This window comes from Aedes albopictus, chromosome 2, assembly GCF_035046485.1.
Source record: "Aedes albopictus strain Foshan chromosome 2, AalbF5, whole genome shotgun sequence".
NCBI classification, from domain to species: domain Eukaryota; kingdom Metazoa; phylum Arthropoda; class Insecta; order Diptera; family Culicidae; genus Aedes; species Aedes albopictus.
In genome coordinates, this window is record NC_085137.1 from 469,537,341 (window position 1) to 469,553,988 (window position 16,648).

Below are 16,648 nucleotides of genomic sequence, written 5' to 3' on the forward strand. Positions count from 1 at the left end.
ATCAACAGCCTCTGATAAAAGGATCGACAAATCACAGATTCGAAAAAAAAATTAAGTTCCAGTCATTGTTTGAATCGTAAATAGTTCCTTACAGAAACATGGTTCATGGACCTGTAGCAGTTCACAACGTATTATATTTTACAACGATCCATTGATTACAATTCAAGATGTTCAACTTAAGACCTTAACTCGCGAAAGTTTTTGGAGCTCCTAGATCATCTTTGGAAATTATTTCTCTACAGAACTATGCTCCCTGGACCTGTAGGACGCTACACTATATCAGTAATGTGGCAACACACCATTGATAACGTTTGTAGATTTTAAGGCCTTTACTCGCGGAAGTTCTTGGAGGTCCTAGATCATCTTCGGAAATTATTTCTCTACAGAACTAGGCTCCCTGGACCTGTAGGACGCTACACTGTATTAGTAATGTCACAATAAACCATTGATAACGCTTGTAGATATTCAGGTCTTAACTCAAGGAAGCTCTTGGAGGACCTAGAACATCTGTGGAAATTATTTCTATACAGAAAAATGGTTCATGGACCTGTAGCATTTAACAACGTATTAGAAATGTAACAACAATCCATTGATTGCGCTTGTAGATCTTAAGGCCTTTACTCGCGGAAGTTCTTGGAGGTCCTAGATCATCTTCGGAAATTATTTCTCTACAGAACTAGGCTCCCTGGACCTGTAGGACGCTACACTGTATTAGTAATGTGACAATAAACCATTGATAACGCTTGTAGATATTCAGGTCTTAACTCAAGGAAGCTCTTGGAGGACCTATAACATCTGTGGAAATTATTTCTATACAGAAAAATGGTCCATGGACCTGTAGCATTTAACAACGTATTAGAAATGTAACAACAATCCATTGATTGCGCTTGTAGATCTTAAGGCCTTTACTCGCGGAAGTTCTTCGAGCTCCTAGATCATCTTTGGAAATTATCTCTCTACAGAACTATGCTCCCTGGACCTGTAGGACGCTACACTATATCAGTAATGTGGCAACACACCATTGATAACGTTTGTAGATCTTAAGGCCTTTACTCGCGGAAGTTCTTGGAGGTCCTAGATCATCTTTGGAAATTATTTCTCTACAGAACTATGCTACCTGGACCTGTAGGACGCTACACTGTATCAGTAATGTGACAACAAGCAATTGATAACGCTTGTAGATCTTCAGCCCTTTACTCATGGAAGTTCTTGGAGGATCTAGAACATCTGTGGAAATTAGTTTTTTACAAAAAATTGTTCATGGACCTTTAGCATGTTACAACGTATTAGAAATGTAACAACAATCCATTGATTACGCTTGTAGATCTTAAGGCCTTTACTCCCGGAAGTTCTTGTAGGTATTAGATTATCTTTGGAAATTATTTCTCTACAGAACTATGCTCCCTGAACCTGTAGGACGCTACACTCAGTTATGTGACAACAAACAATTGATAACGCTTGTAGATCTTCAGGTCACTACTCATGGAAGTTCTTGTAGGACCTAGAACATCTGTGGAAATTAGTTTCTTACAAAAAAAAAATTGCTCATGGACCTGTGGCATGCTACAACATCATCTTAAGGCCTTTACTCGTGGAAGTTCTAGTAGTCCTAGATCATCTTTGGCAATTATTTCTCTACAGAACTATGCTCCCTAGATCTGTAGGATGCTACACTGCATCGGTAATGTGACAACAAACCATTGATAACGCTTATAGATCTTCTGGTCTTTACTCATGGAAGTTCTTGGAGGACCTAGAACATCTATGAAAATTAGTTCCTTACAGAAAAAATGTTCAAAGATCTTTAGCATATTACAACGTATTAGAAATGTAACAACAATTCATTGAGTACGCTTGTAAATCTTAAGGCCTTAACCCGCGGAAGTTCATGGAAGACCTAGCATATCTCTAGCAAAGAATACTCTTCAGTACAATGCTCCATGGACCTCTGGGATGTTACAACGCATCGGTAATGTAGCAAGAAACCATTGGCTATGTTTGTAGATCTTCTGCCCTTTACTCGCGGAAGTTCTTGGAGATCAAAATTGGAGGTCATGTTTGAAAATTATTTATTTACAGAACAATGCTCCGTAGACCAGTGGGATGTTGAACAGTATCAGTGATGTAACAACAATCAATCGATTACGCTCGTAGATATTAAAGCCTTTACTCGCGAAAGTTCCTGGGTGTCCTGGAAAATCTTTCTCTACACCACCTTGCTCCGTAAACCTGTACGGTGTTGACAGTCTCCTTGATCCTTCGTTTCGTCCGTCTCTAGACAGTCCTTAACACCCCAAAATATCCTCTGCGATCTTCCTTGGAAACAGTATGCACTCTGCTCCCCATAACCCATCCCATGTCCCCTTCCCCACTAACCCCTAGAATCAACCCTTACTACTACCCCCCCCCCCCTCCTTTCCTTATTAACTCTCTAAAACAAACGTCGGATATCTAAAGGTGAGGACATTTCAAATATTTTCAGATTTCCCTCAGTTTTTTTCTACACGGATTCCCGAATTAGCACGGTATTTTTTTACACGGTTTCGCGAATTAACACGGTTTTTTTACATGGGACGTATCCCCTGTGTAAAAAGACCTTAGTGTACTGCCTGTCCTTCAAAGAAGGCTTCCTCGCTATCCAATGCAGCCATGATCTCAAGAAACACTTTCACCATACAAAGTCTGAAGGTTCAACTAACTACAACAAGAAAGAGCTTCCGACCAATCCACGTGAATCATTTCGGTAGTGCAGTGGATCACAATCAAATCTAGATACCTACCTAAATACAACATAAAGCCTAAACTTTCTTCCCAAGTGATATGTGCTCTAGTAACTTTGTCTCCTTCAATCTGGGGGATCTTCTGAATGTGGTGTAAAAATAAAGACGTCACATCTTCAGCCAGCACTTCCATTCAAATCTGCAGACACATAGTCTGCATGATAAACAGTGCTGCCAGATGATTAAGTGAACATCTTCAATTGACAATGAAGAAAGGAATCATATTCTTCACAGATGTTACTGTTACCAATAGTTTGGATATCGGAATCTCAGTGAGAAAATCGTTCGAATAGAAAAATCTGCCTTTGGCAACACAGATGATTCCGGTGACGCCATCGGCGATGATTGCAGCGTGGTGATAAACTGCACTGCTAGCACAGTTGGCTAAGTAGCTGTGAGAAGAAGTGAGAGTCTTGCTTTTAGACCTGCAGCTGAAAGGCGAAAAACGTTTTTTTACTGTCTTTGCCTTTCGGTAATTAGGAGGCTCGTGGATGTTGTAGATATCTAGTTGCATGTGGTTAATGTTGGTACCAGTCGGAAACACCTGCCTGCTGTTAAGTAAGCAGGCATGCCAGACAAGCAGGCGTTAACGCCATTCGTCGACGTCGTCGTCGTCACCGGCTGTTGATTTGTAGCATTTGGGTTGATTTGGCTAATGTTAGCGATGTGCTGAGCCTGAGCCGAGAGCTGTGGCTAATGATGTGGCAAATTCGATTTCTTTGGGGAAATTTCTCGCGGATTTTCCACGGTGGGTTGGAAGGGAAATTGTGTTAATTGTGAGTGGTTTTACGGTGAGTTCATAGTCAATCCGGTGAATGGATTATACCATGAAGGGGATATGAACATTAAGCACAGAAAGACTCATGCATATAAATCGCAGTGAAGAACAATGTTAACTAACTTGGAAAAATATCACATTTATTCATCACAACTCCAGCCAACAAAGCTCTAGTGCTCGCTATGATCCCAGCCGAACCAATCGTAGATGCGTTCAACGAGTCCATCGATATCAACTCCGAAGGCGCGCAACTGATTGGTAACTCGGCGTACTGCTGGATCTTCGAAAGTGGTATGGATCGAGTGGTGTTCGGCAGCGATCATGCGATGCAACTCACCAAACTCGCTCGTTGGATCGGCAATGAACTCAGCAGCCCGGGCCTTGGCTCCGTCCAGATCCTGCACGGCACGAATTTCCTCCATCATGGTGGTCCAGCTACGGGCTGCGGAGTTTCTCAGGACACGAGGCTGTGCCTGAGTAAGTCCCAATCCCATAGCAATTCGTATCATATAATCCCGTATATCGACGCCACGTACAAAGGCCCAATCGCTGATTTTCTGCATTTCCTCATTACTAGTAGTCATGATGACCCAGGCCTTGTCCACTTCCTCAGTCTGCAAGAAGGCGTAGATCTCACCAACCTGGGCATCGTGAGTGATCCACCAGTTGTAGATCTCGCGAACCTCATCCATCTTCATGAACTCAATCACCTCGTCCATTTCCGAACGGAGATTGGCGCTGGCCAGACCCAAACCGAAAACGGCCAAAATGATAAAGATTTTCTGCAACTAAAGTACGAATAATGTTAAGTGTTTTATCCTCTAATATCCAGCCTTTGAATTCTTACCATTGTTGATTCGTCCCAGAACTTGACTGATTTCCAACCCAAAACGAAAGACCTTTTATACTGCCAAAACCCCAACCGTCGAAACCATTATCAACCCCAATGGGTCATTTTATCTCACCCACATGGTGCAGCATGGTTGTTTCCAACCGTTCAACGGATGATGTCTTGCGTCACGATAAATGCTACACGGCCGATAACGGTGTCCGTTATGCGATGCATGCCCGCGGTCTGCCCGTTAAAACATTGATAAGCGACCGCTCTTATCGGGAATGCTCCGCCGTTGCGGCTGGCGATGGTGGTGGGTTCGATTGTTAAATGATTTGTTGTCGTCAATCAATTCAACATTGTAAATCAAGTGAGTTTGACTTGATTGCTTTATGGCCCGGTAAGCTGATAGCGGTGATGGCGTTGATAAGCTCCTTCAAATAACCAGAAGCAGCTGATTGAACTACTTTGGGAGTTTTGAACTATGAATATGAACCGATCGCGATTTTCCCTAACATATTGATTATAAAAAAAGACAGTACACCGTCTTCAGCCAGAGGCTGCACAGACTAAACATTACACATACACGAGACAACGCACAACACACATAACACCCAGTGGCCCAATGGAGAATTTTCCGTTTGACGAAAAGTTTTCCCCGACTGGAGCGGGAACTTACACTCCGAGGCTTACGAAACGCCTAGACGACTGACGCCGCTAACCGCACGGCCACGAAGCCCACAACATATTGATTATGAAGAAGATTATAGGGTATGTGTACCATACCTTGACGAAGATCAATAAACATAAATTTGAATCAAATCAATGTCGTCTGACATGATGTCATTTGTTTAATTCTATCTATTTGCATTGATTTTAGCCAATTCCGATTAAGAATGTTAATTTTAGTTTATTCTTGCTTGTTGAATTGAATATAACACACATATGGTGAAAACAGCTCTCATTATAATTCCATAATTATGGAAGAAGACAGGAATAACAAAAGGTGAACCGTCTCCCGAAGACGCCATCGTGGTCAAGTGCATTCGTTTGATATTTGTGTTTCGTACGGTAGTTTGATTGCTTGTGTTGCGAATGTCAGAGACAAAGGCAGCCCAATATCGACGAAAAGATGTCAAAGACTATGATCTCTAACAAGACTGCCAATAATATACCGATCCAACCAGAGAAGCTCGTTCAATCTCTCAAAACGCTGTTGATGATTTCGGTGTATTTGATCGGGTCAGGAGTCAATATGAAAGGCTGCGGCCCCACGGTGCAACTCTACGAAAAACTAATAAGAAGTGAAGTAAATAATTTGCCCTCAACCACCTACAGTGTATCAAACAATCGTCCGTACAGCAATTTTTTGGTCAAAATAATGTTTTATTCAAATGATCATAACTTTTTTATACATCAATCAAATACGTTGAAATTTTGATCAATCATGAACCATATATTAAAACTCCATTGATAAAATTTTGAGCGAGATCAAATAAGTTTTCTAAAAGTTATAGAACTTTTAGTAAAACTTATAAGATTTTTGAACACATTTTTAAAACATTATATCTCAATATCCTCTCCTCTTCTTGGCGTAACGTCCTCACTGGGACAAAGCCTGCTTCTCAGCTTAGTGTTCTATGAGCTTTTCCACAGTTATTAACTGAGAGCTTCCTCTGCCAATGACCATTTTGCATGTGTATATCGTGTGGCAGGCACGAAGATGCCCAAGGAAGTCAAGGAAATTTCCTTTACGAAAATATCCTGGACCGACCGGGAATCGAACCCGTCATCCTCAGCATGGTCATGCTGAATACCCGTGCGTTTACCGCCTCTGCTATATTGGCCCTTATCTCAATATGTACTCGATGAAACTTTTTATTTTTTTTTTGTGATACAGCCTATATCTAAGGCTTTCATATGCATCTTCGTTTGAGGTTTTATATTCACTACAAAAAATATGAAAAATCTGTATATGTTCAGAGTGTTATTTGGAAATTTATCATATTTTGATCAATAAAAGTGCCAAGAGTTTTCAACGTTTTTAACACTCTCTTAATATAATATTTTTATAAAGGACCTACTAAACTACATATGAAGAGTTGGTCCTATGTATTTTTCGTCCAGTTAATGCACTTTTATTGGTGGAAAACGTTTGGCAGATTATATGTGCAAAATATGGTAAATTTCTAAACATCGTCAACTACATAAGCACATTTTTCATATTTTTTTGCAGTGAATATAAAACCTCTAAAGTAGCTGCATATGGAAGCATTAGGTATCAGCTATAACACAAAAAAAAAATTCAAAAATTTTCATCGAGTACATGCTGAGATATAATGTTTTAAAAACGTGTTCGAAAATCTCATAAGTTTTTCTAAAAGTTCTATACCTTTCAGAAAACTTATTCGATACCGTCGTTGGGGGTGAGAATGGGTCAAAAAAGGATACTCAAAGGTTGTTTGTTAAATAACAAATGAAAATTAAGTCGGAATAACTTTTTATTTGGTATGTATACTCTTCTATGTGGTAATGATAGTTTAGCAAGAAAGTATCACGTTATATGAATTGCTTACTAAAGTACAAATGATTGAAAATTGACCCAATCTCACCCCTTAGAGGGGGTGAGAATGGGTCAAAGTATTCGAAATCGCCTATCTGAGAATATAAGTTAATGTTATTGATCATTTCTAGTAAACCTACTTAAAACACAATGTTATCATGACGAATTATTATTTAGGTAATTTTAAAAGATGATTAATCCACCTAAAAGGCCTGATACAACCGAAAAAATGGTTGAAATTTGATTAAATAACGTTTGTATGCTGTTTCGCCATTTTTAGCCACCATAATCATCCTCATTTAGAGTTTCAACCTTCATGAGATGAGGGGGGATTACAATAAGGGAGGGCGCATTGAAAGATTGATTGTAAAAAAAACATGATAGTTTTAATATACTGCATAGAAAATGTTTAACCAAACCCTCCGTTAAGAGTTATAAATAACATGATCATTGGCCTTCATATTGCTAAAGCAAATCACTCCATCTCGAGATAGAGGAACGCTATTAAGTCTATTTTGTGAGCTTACGATATTGCAGTACTCTAAAGATTAGCTGATGATTAGAGGAGCTGTCCATATGCATGGGTGTATTGTTATAAATGATTTTTGGCACTAAACGTATTAACACACTCGTTTGACACTTCTCGACATATTTTCGAAAGAAAGTGTGCTTTTATGAGGATACGGTAAACATGGCATCACTCTAACGTCAAAAGGGGACTGGATAACAAGTTGATTTTTTAACTATCATTAAAAACGGCTACGCAGTCTCGAAATTAGCAAACGATGTTTATTACTTGCCCAACGTTTCGACACGGGGTTAGTGTCTTCTTCAGGGGGAAACTAATTTGGTCGTTTTTGGTCTTGTGTTTCATCTAACTGTAACTGTCCTGTCATTAATTTGTTGGTACATGACTTATTTTGCTTGTTATAACTTTCAACGGACATTTGGCAATCTGTTATAACAAGCATAACACGAAAGTTATAACAAGCAAAACAAGTCATGTACCAACAAATTAATGACAGGACAGTTACAGTTAGACGAAACACAAGACCAAAAACGACCAAATTAGTTTCCCCCTGAAGAAGACACTAACCCCGTGTCGAAACGTTGGGCATGTAATAAACATCGTTTGCTAATTTCGAGACTGCGTAGCCGTTTTTAATGATAGTTGAAACGATACAGTCGAACCTCCACTAGAGTTGATTTTTTAGTTAAGGTAATGTGCACTCGATAACTTGCTTGACCCAATCTCACCCCCATTCCTAATATTTAGACATAGGGTCAAAAATATTGAATTTTTTAAATAAAAAGAGCAATGACATCCCGCTTTTTTCATTTCATCAACCAGGTAATATCTACAGCTAATCACTTATAAGAAAATTTATGATTAGGTACTTATGTTAAACATTACGAAGGAGAAATTTTTTTAGAGTGATTTACTAGTAGTTTCATCATATAAGTTTAGCCACAAATTTAACAAACAAACGATTATTGCTAAACATCTTATTCTGCTTAATGACGTGTAAAAACATCTCCTCTTTGAAATAATATAAAGTTTTCAGTATAAATTAGCGATAGTTGATGAGCTATTTCAAATTTTATGTTTCTCCGTTTTGACCCAATCTCACCCCCAGACCCATTGTCACCCCCGTCGACGGTATCGCTCAAAATTTTACCAATGGAGCTTTAATACATGATTCATGATTGGTCAAAATTTCAGCGTGTTTTATTGACGTATTAAAAAGTTATAAACAAATGAATGGAAAATCATTTTGACCAAAAAAATTGCTGTACGGACAATTGTTTGATACACTATAGTTATCTACTGTAGCGAGCGGTTGAACTCTACTGCTGAATTTTTTAAAAATCAGCAATACCATCGAGGTTTTCTGTGAAAAAAACATCGGAAATAATTTCAGAACGGAAATCTGGAATCTGGCAAAAGTGTACGGATCATAAATTTTGAAAATTGTGAATCCACAACCCAAGTAAAATTTTGATAACCAAATGGTCTTGTAGAGGTTTTGAAAAGCGTCATAAAACCTTATACTCTTCATTCAAGATTTATGATGGTTCTGATAAACTTTTCTAGTCTGTTTAATAAAAAAAATTCTTGTGAAAAGTCTACGTGGAAAAAGGGGGTCTGAGATGACCAAAATAAGGTCAAATGACAGCGCATAAGCTTTTCTGCAACTTCTAGTAACGCCCTGAAACACACTGAAACGCTTCGAAAACTCCTTTTACACTTTAGTTTTTTTTAAGGTAATCTTGGAGCCGTTGAAGCCCCCTGAACACTCTGTAACGACTTGAAATCCCCTAAAACGCTGCAAGAAGCCTTCGAAACCACTCGATACCTCCCTGAAGCTCATGAGTAAGGATGGCATTTATACAGATTTATCTGTTTTATTAAGATTTTTGAGCATCAGTACAGATTGCGATTTATATGCCAAAAATATAGATATTTGAGCTAGTAAAGGCTACAATTTTTTCCTCCGGATTTTGTACGAATTACAAATTACTGAAAACTCATCTGGTATCCCTGTTCATGAGTGCTCTGAGAGCCTTTGAAACGTCTCAAAGCCCCCTCAAATTCCTTGAAACGCCATGAAATGCTTGAAATGTCTCTTAAACACGGTCGACTAATAAAAAAAAAGTTATTCTGCTGACATCTCAGCAATTTTTACATTGCTATGATTCTGAACGCATTTTGTCGAGATTCAACTAAAGTCGTCAATTCTTACTTATGTACCAGGTAATTACATTATTGAGCATACGATTGTGCATATTTTTTCCAAACCATAAATCTGTTATTAGAGCAGAGGAAATTTTCAAATCTTATTGAATTTGTATAATTTATCAAAATCATATCATAAAAAACAGCCAGAGTTGTATGATTGCTTATCAGTCAGATTGTCATTTATTTTACGAAGATGGATTTCTTTTATTTTCTTTTGTTTCTATTTATTGTGTTATTTATAACATACTTTTTTGAACTTCAAATTTCATATATTGATAATTTTTTGAGGCTCAAGCAGAGCTTCTGAAAAGCAAATTCAGTCAAGTTTAAACAAAACTATTGCGTATAATCAGTTATGAAGTGATTGGGTACTGTTTGAAAAACAGAAACAGCTTCTTAAAAGGCAGTGAAACGTTTTTGGCAAAACTTCGAAACTTTGGAAATAATATGTAGGAAAAATTTTGCCAGGATTTCATAAACATTTTAAGGATTTTTTAGAAAAATTCTTGGAATATTGTTTTCCCTTTAGAGGTTTCGATGGGATAATACTAGTGCACTGTCTGGTAGAATTAAATGAATTTATTAATAAAATATTTTCTTTGGGAGAATTTCAGAAAACAATCCCGATGGAACCCTGGAAGAATTCCCAAAAATATTCTTGAATGATGTTCTCAAAGGAACCCTTTCAGAAAATCTTGATAAGGAAAAATTGCCCATGAAATCCGTGGATGATCTCCTAAAGAAATCAATGAAAGTATTCTCCAGCAAATGCCTTACCAAATTCCACGAGGAATCCCTGGAGAAATTGCTCAAAGAATCTTAAAAGAGCTTATTAATGGAATTTTCGGAAGAATTCTCGATGGTATCTCAGGAGAAATTTCGTTAAGGAGGATCCCCCAAACACTCCTTGGACAATACAAGATGGAATTTTTCGAGAACTATCTCATAATTTATGGAGGGATTTCTCTAAGACTGCCCAGAAGATTTCCTCAAGGATTATTTGGGGGTATTCCCCAACGAAAACATAAGGAAATTCATTAAGGTATTCAAGGAGAGAAATCGTATAAAAACATTCGATAAAACTAATGGAGAAGTATGTGATTAAATTCTTGGGTAAATTCCTCGAAGAATCCCTGAAAAAGATGATGATGAAATTCCTCGGCTAATTCCCGATAGAATTCCCAAATAAAAACCTTAAGCAAGGATGTTTTCGATCACCTGGCATTTATTTCACTCATTTGTCCATAACTTAATTTACAAGCCTAATATTAAAATGTGATGTTAGGCAAACTAGTAGCTTAGCGTTTTTCCTACAATTATCACCAAGGACGTCATATTCTAACTCTAATATTTACGGCGTAAAAGTGTTAGTACCACCTACTCATACTAAACGACCGGATTTTTCGATCGTTTAGTATGAGTAGGTGATACTAGCACTCTCACGTTGTAAATATTAAAGTAAGAATATGACGTTCTTGGTGATAATTGAAGAAAAAACACTAAGCTACAAGTTTGCCGAACATCACATTTAAATATCTTGCTTCTGAACTGAGTTAGAGGCAAACGAGTGAAACGCTGCAACGAAACCCTTGAATATCTGGGGAAATTCTTCAAATATTTCTTTAAAAAAATCTCGGGAAAGAATATCTTAAAATGCTTCAAAAAATTCCCCCAGAAATTCTTGCTTAAAAACTTGAAAAACTGCGATAGAATTCCTGGACGAATTTCTGCAGGAAACTCTGGTAACATTCACAACGACACCCATGAGAAGTTCGTCAAGGATTCCAGGGCCTGGAGAGATAATTCAAAAATTGGCGAACAACTGGAAATATGTTGATCGAAGGAAGTTGTCCCTCAGTCTTTGAAAATTAAACGATTTCATTCTATTCTGCTCGAAGTTTTGGCCATGGGATGTGGCCTTTTTCAACGGAAAAACTGATCAATCGTTTTCGTCCCAAATTGTCTATTTTTGTAGTTGTCGGTTGGTCATGATCTGGGCTTTTTTGTGGTAACTTTTTTAATAAATTTTTCACAGTACTACTTGATCCACCAACGACTGTTTCAAAAAAAAAACATTATAAACAGACAATTTAGGACGAAACGATTGACCAATTTTCCCTTGCAAAAGGCCACATTCCATGGCCGAAACGTCGGGCACAATAGGATTAATTTGTTTAATTTTCAAAGACTGAGAGAGCCAACTTCCTTCGTTCAAAAAATACCAAAATAATGTCCACAACACGTGAAGAAATTCTCCAAAGAGTTCCTGTAGAAATAATCTTAATAGATAGCGTTAGCGTTAGCGTTAGCGTAGTTACGGTATACTTCGTAGATTGGATACTAACAACATTCATGTACCTTTTGCTAATCTTGCACGGATTGCTTTTCGGAACAAAGCTGGGGAGTTAACTTCGCTCCAATCTTATGCAAGAATACCAAAAGCACAAATGTCATTATTCCCGGCCACGCCCATCTTTACCGTAACTTGGGATAGGGGAGGGAAATGTTGATGTAGCACATATTTAAGAGGCCTCCGACTCAGTGACACTCCCATAAGTACTACGGAGTGGGTGGCTGGGAGAATTATCTTAATAGATAATTCAAAAAATGCCCATGACTTCGCAAAGAAGATCTAAGTAGGTATTCTCCTAGAAATCACAAAAAAAAAAATAAACAAGTAATTGCTGGAGAACTTCTGCAAAAAATACTTGAAAAAATATCGGTGGATTTCCTGGGAAAGTTCACCAGAAGAACTCTTGGAAAAGTTTCTGAACAAAATTTAAGAAGAGTTATTCTACAAATTACCTAAAAAAATTCCAAGGATCCATAGGGAAATTTTCCAAACAATCTCTAAAAAAAATCCAATTAAATTCCTGGAGAGATTCCTGATGAGGAATTCCCCAATGAATGGCTGAGAGAATTAATCGCAGAATTCATGGAAGAATGATCAAGGAATTCCGCAACGAATTATTAAAAGAGTTTCCCAAAAATAATTTCTCAAAGAATTCCAGGAAAAATCTCATTCAAATACCTGAAACAATTGATAATGGAACCATCAGATAAATTCCTGAAGAAATCTCTGGAAGAACTCGCAAATGATTCCATTAAGAAGCTCTTCAAGAAATATCTGCAGAAGCTTCGCCAAAGGATCCCTAAGTAATGGGAATTCCTGATAGAATCCCGCTAAGAAGGAAGCTTTGAAAGAATTCGGCAAAGTAACTGGTGTGAAACTTCAAATTTAATTAATGGCCTGAGAATTTTCCTATGACTTTCTGAAAGGATTTACAAAAGAATGGCTGGATGAATTTCCCGAAAGGATACTTAGAAGAATTCCCTGGAGCTTTCTAAACGATTCACTGCAAAAATCAGCTGAAACCCCTCCATGAAGTCTTTGGAGGTATCTTGGTGGATACCTTGAGAAACCTAGAAGAACTCCAGATGTAATGTCTTCAAGAATTCTCCAATAAAATCTTGCAGAAATTTTCTAAAGGAAGAATTCCGCAAAGAAACTCTTTAATAAATTTACCAAAAAGACCCTGAAGGAATTTTCAACTAAGTAGATGATGAGTATTCCCTGAATGAATTTCAAAAAAAGAGGTTTTATAAGTTTTGATGTATTTTCTTTGAATCTATTCGTAAACCCTAACTAAAAACCAGTAGCTTTCCAACGGTATCGCACAACTAATATAAGGCTAGGGGTTTCCACACATTCAATTTTCCACCTAAATGTTTAGCAAAATCACGATAAGCCCATAATCGTCATGCCGAAAATCACCAATCAATTCGCCATACACATTGTAGTTCAATCAGGTGCTACCAGTTATATGGTGGGGCTAATCAATGGCATCATCGCTATCAGCTTAACGGGCAATAAAGTAATTTCTCAAACCCTAAATGAGGTGAGTTGTTCTGATTGACGAAAAAGCCGTTTGACACTCGTACCCACCATCCACCAGCGGCAACGGGTGAAGCGTTTTAACGATAAGAGAGGTTCGTTATCAATGTTTTAACGGGCAGGGCTTGCAAGCACCATATAACCACAGACAAACAGGCATTACACCTAGACCGATTGAAAATTTCAGTTTATACTACTACCATCTAGTGACCATGTCACACGAAATACTGGAATTTCAACTAGATAATTTCAAAACGGCTGATAAAAATCTGTATGATGGAATTTTCGCCAGTGTTACGTCGGCTTGTCTGTGATATAACGGTTCGTTATCGGTCGTGCAGCATTTATCGCAAGACATTGTCCGTTGAACGGTTGGAAACAACCATGCTGCATCATGTGGGTGAGATAAAATGGCCCGTTGGGGTTGATAATGGTTTGGACGGTTGGGGTTTTGGCAGTATAAAAGGTCTTTCGTTTTGGGTTGGAAATCAGTCAAGTTCTGGGACGAATCAACAATGGTAAGACATCAACGGCTAGATATTGAAGGACGATTAGATTATCATTTTTTTACTTCATCAGCAGAAAATCTTTATCATTTTGGCCGTTTTCGGTCTGGGCCTTGCCAGCGCCAATCTCCGCTCGGAGATGGACGAGGTGATCGAGCCCCTGAAGATGGAGGAGGTCCGCGAGATCTACAACTGGTGGATCACCCATGATGCCCAGGTTGGTGAGATCTACGCCTTCTTGCAGACTGAGGAAGCGAACCAAGCCTGGGTCATCATGACTACCAGTAATGAGGAAATGCAGAAAATCAGCGATTGGGCCTTGGAACGTGACGTCCATATTAGAGATTATATGAATGATATTGCTGCGATGTTGGGACTGACTCCGATTGGACCACGTGCCCTGAGAAACTCCGCAGCCCGTAGCTGGACTACCATGATGGAGGAGATTCGTGCCGTGCAGGATCTGGACGGAGCCAAGGCTCGGGCTGCTGAGTTCATTGCCGATCCGACGAGTGAGTTTGGTGAGTTGCACCGCATGATCGCTGCCGAACACCACTCCATCCATACCACTTTCGAAGACCCGGCAGTACGTCGTGTTACCAATCAGCTGCGCGCCTTTGGAGTCGATATCGATGGACTTGTTGAGCGTATCTACGATTGGTTCGGTTGGGATCATAGTGAGCACTAGTACCGGAAGGAATTGTGATAAATAAATGTGATATTTTTGCAAACTAATTAACTATTTTATTCATCCAATTTCGAACAAATCGAACCAAAAATTTTCCAAAAGCAATGAAAATGCATGAACCACGCATGAAAAACACGAAAAGTATTCATACATTCTCACCCATATCAACTCATATGTTACCAATTGATTGCAGAGTTACATTCGTTTTACTGTGTCCAGAACATTTGCTCTTTATAACCGTGATAAAACCCAAAATGTCAACGGAGGATGCCAATGTCAATCGCACATGACATTTTTCGTGCCTTGATGATTGAATTTTATCATCCAACCGTCACGACCCGTGTTGGAATCCAGCTACAATGTTGCAAATGTTTCTATTCAATCGACAGAAAGCTAATTATCTGCACAGTCAAACCAAGCGTAGCATCTAGATCCCGAGCTGTGGCGCACCAGTCGTGAAATCTTCACCTGTTCCAATCGAGCCGGCGGGTCGCACCACCAGAGGTTACAATTTGCTGCTTAGAGCAGCAGCAGCAACAGTAGAACTCCATTTGAATGTCAGATCGATTTTCTACACCTTCGATCGAGCGCGCGCGCGACACGTATGAAGAGGGATTGTTCTCTCCTGGTATCGATCGGAATGTTACCTTTCCAGTCGTCGGTGTGCAGATGAGAAGGAGAGTTCCTGCAGCGTAATCCAACTGCAAACTGCACCTTTTTGCTTGCTGTTTGGATTACAAGTGAATTGCTGATGACACTCCTTCTGCGAGAGAAACTCGGTGATTGCTCACGATTCGAGATACCTATGACCGACTGGGGACCGGTACGGTGCGACGCGGTGATGGCATTGAGATCAATTCGGTTCAGAGGTACCCACTACAACTGTGGTGAACTATTCAAAAGAAGTTGAAACTTTTCTCCGGTCGACATTGAACCGATTTCGAAACGCCGCGGCGCTATGACAATTATTACGCTTCGCGCATAAACTGCCACGATTGGTTCAAAAAATTGTGGTGCGATTGCAATTGCACTTAGCGCCGGTCATAAGCTGCTGCTGCTGCAGCTGCTCTACGCAGCATCTTTGGCCGCAGTTGGCAATCATATCAATTAATGCGGCTTATTTTCCATGGGCCAAGAAGGGGGCCAACTGCATCTTGGAGAGAACGAATCAGACACCGAGCTTGCGGATCAGAGTTGCTAGATGTACAAATTTTAAGATTTTTTTTCTATCTTTTATACGTTATCGTCCAGCGTTTTATCTTCCAACTATCTGTGATATGTCGTTTTCGTGTTTTTAATATATATTTATCTGGCATCTCTGGTTCAGTTTTTTTTTGCGAAGGTATATTGACGATGCCATAGCAACATTTATACACTCCCCTGAGATGAAGGTAGTGTCGCGTCGAAGAATCATAAAATCTCCATTGGCGGTAACATTCACGCGCGGTTCGATGCATTAGTTCGCGTACTCAGATACTAGTACTCTAGCGAGACCAATCCCCTCGATTGGTTGCGAAATTCAGCGTGTGTACGGAATATGATGGAGGTGTGATTCAAGTAACGTCAGGAAATTAAGTGAATAGTTTTCATGTTGCGCATTTATGCAGTTGACATGTTTGTATGGTCTGTAGAACTAGTTTTTACTTTGGGGTTGAGCTTAACATAGTCTATTTTCGAACAAATTACTCTTTTGATCTCATAAAGCTCATTTCAAAATCTTCAGTGATAGAGTACTTTTAGAAACGGACAAATCTTCGATCTGCTCAACATCAAACCTGAAACCATTCACGCTAGGGGCCTGAAATCGAATCCCAATCGGTGGTAACATCGATATTACTCTGCATTTTTTCAAAAGATTTTTTTGGA

At 39.0% G+C, this 16,648-nt stretch overlaps 3 protein-coding genes across 4 annotated transcripts in view; 1 reads left to right on the plus strand and 2 right to left on the minus strand.

Annotated features, from left to right (window-relative positions):
* The window catches only part of LOC109418098 (uncharacterized), a 734,843-nt gene that overhangs the window by 622,630 nt on the left and 95,565 nt on the right, over positions 1–16,648 (minus strand). The gene's annotated exons all lie outside the window — the stretch shown is intronic.
* Positions 3,729–4,843, minus strand: LOC134288929 (protein G12-like). The gene has a single exon (XM_062854861.1). The coding sequence runs from the start codon at positions 4,275–4,277 to the stop codon at positions 3,729–3,731; it is 549 nt and encodes a 182-aa protein (XP_062710845.1). The 5' UTR covers positions 4,278–4,843.
* On the plus strand, positions 4,538–14,980 carry LOC134288931 (protein G12-like). The gene is made up of 3 exons (XM_062854863.1): positions 4,538–4,703; positions 13,495–13,592; positions 14,171–14,980. The coding sequence occupies exons 1-3, from the start codon at positions 4,538–4,540 to the stop codon at positions 14,780–14,782; spliced, it is 876 nt and encodes a 291-aa protein (XP_062710847.1). The 3' UTR covers positions 14,783–14,980.

Coding starts and splice junctions, on each gene's coding strand:
- LOC134288929 (XM_062854861.1), bottom strand. CDS start 4,277: ATGGACGAGGTGATTGAGTTCATGAAGATGGATGAGGTTCGCGAGATC.
- LOC134288931 (XM_062854863.1), top strand. CDS start 4,538: ATGGTTGTTTCCAACCGTTCAACGGATGATGTCTTGCGTCACGATAAA. Junction 4,704..13,494: donor CGTTGCGGCTGGCGATGGTG/GTGGGTTCGATT, acceptor TACACATTGTAG/TTCAATCAGGTGCTACCAGT. Junction 13,593..14,170: donor TTTCTCAAACCCTAAATGAG/GTGAGTTGTTCT, acceptor CTTCATCAGCAG/AAAATCTTTATCATTTTGGC.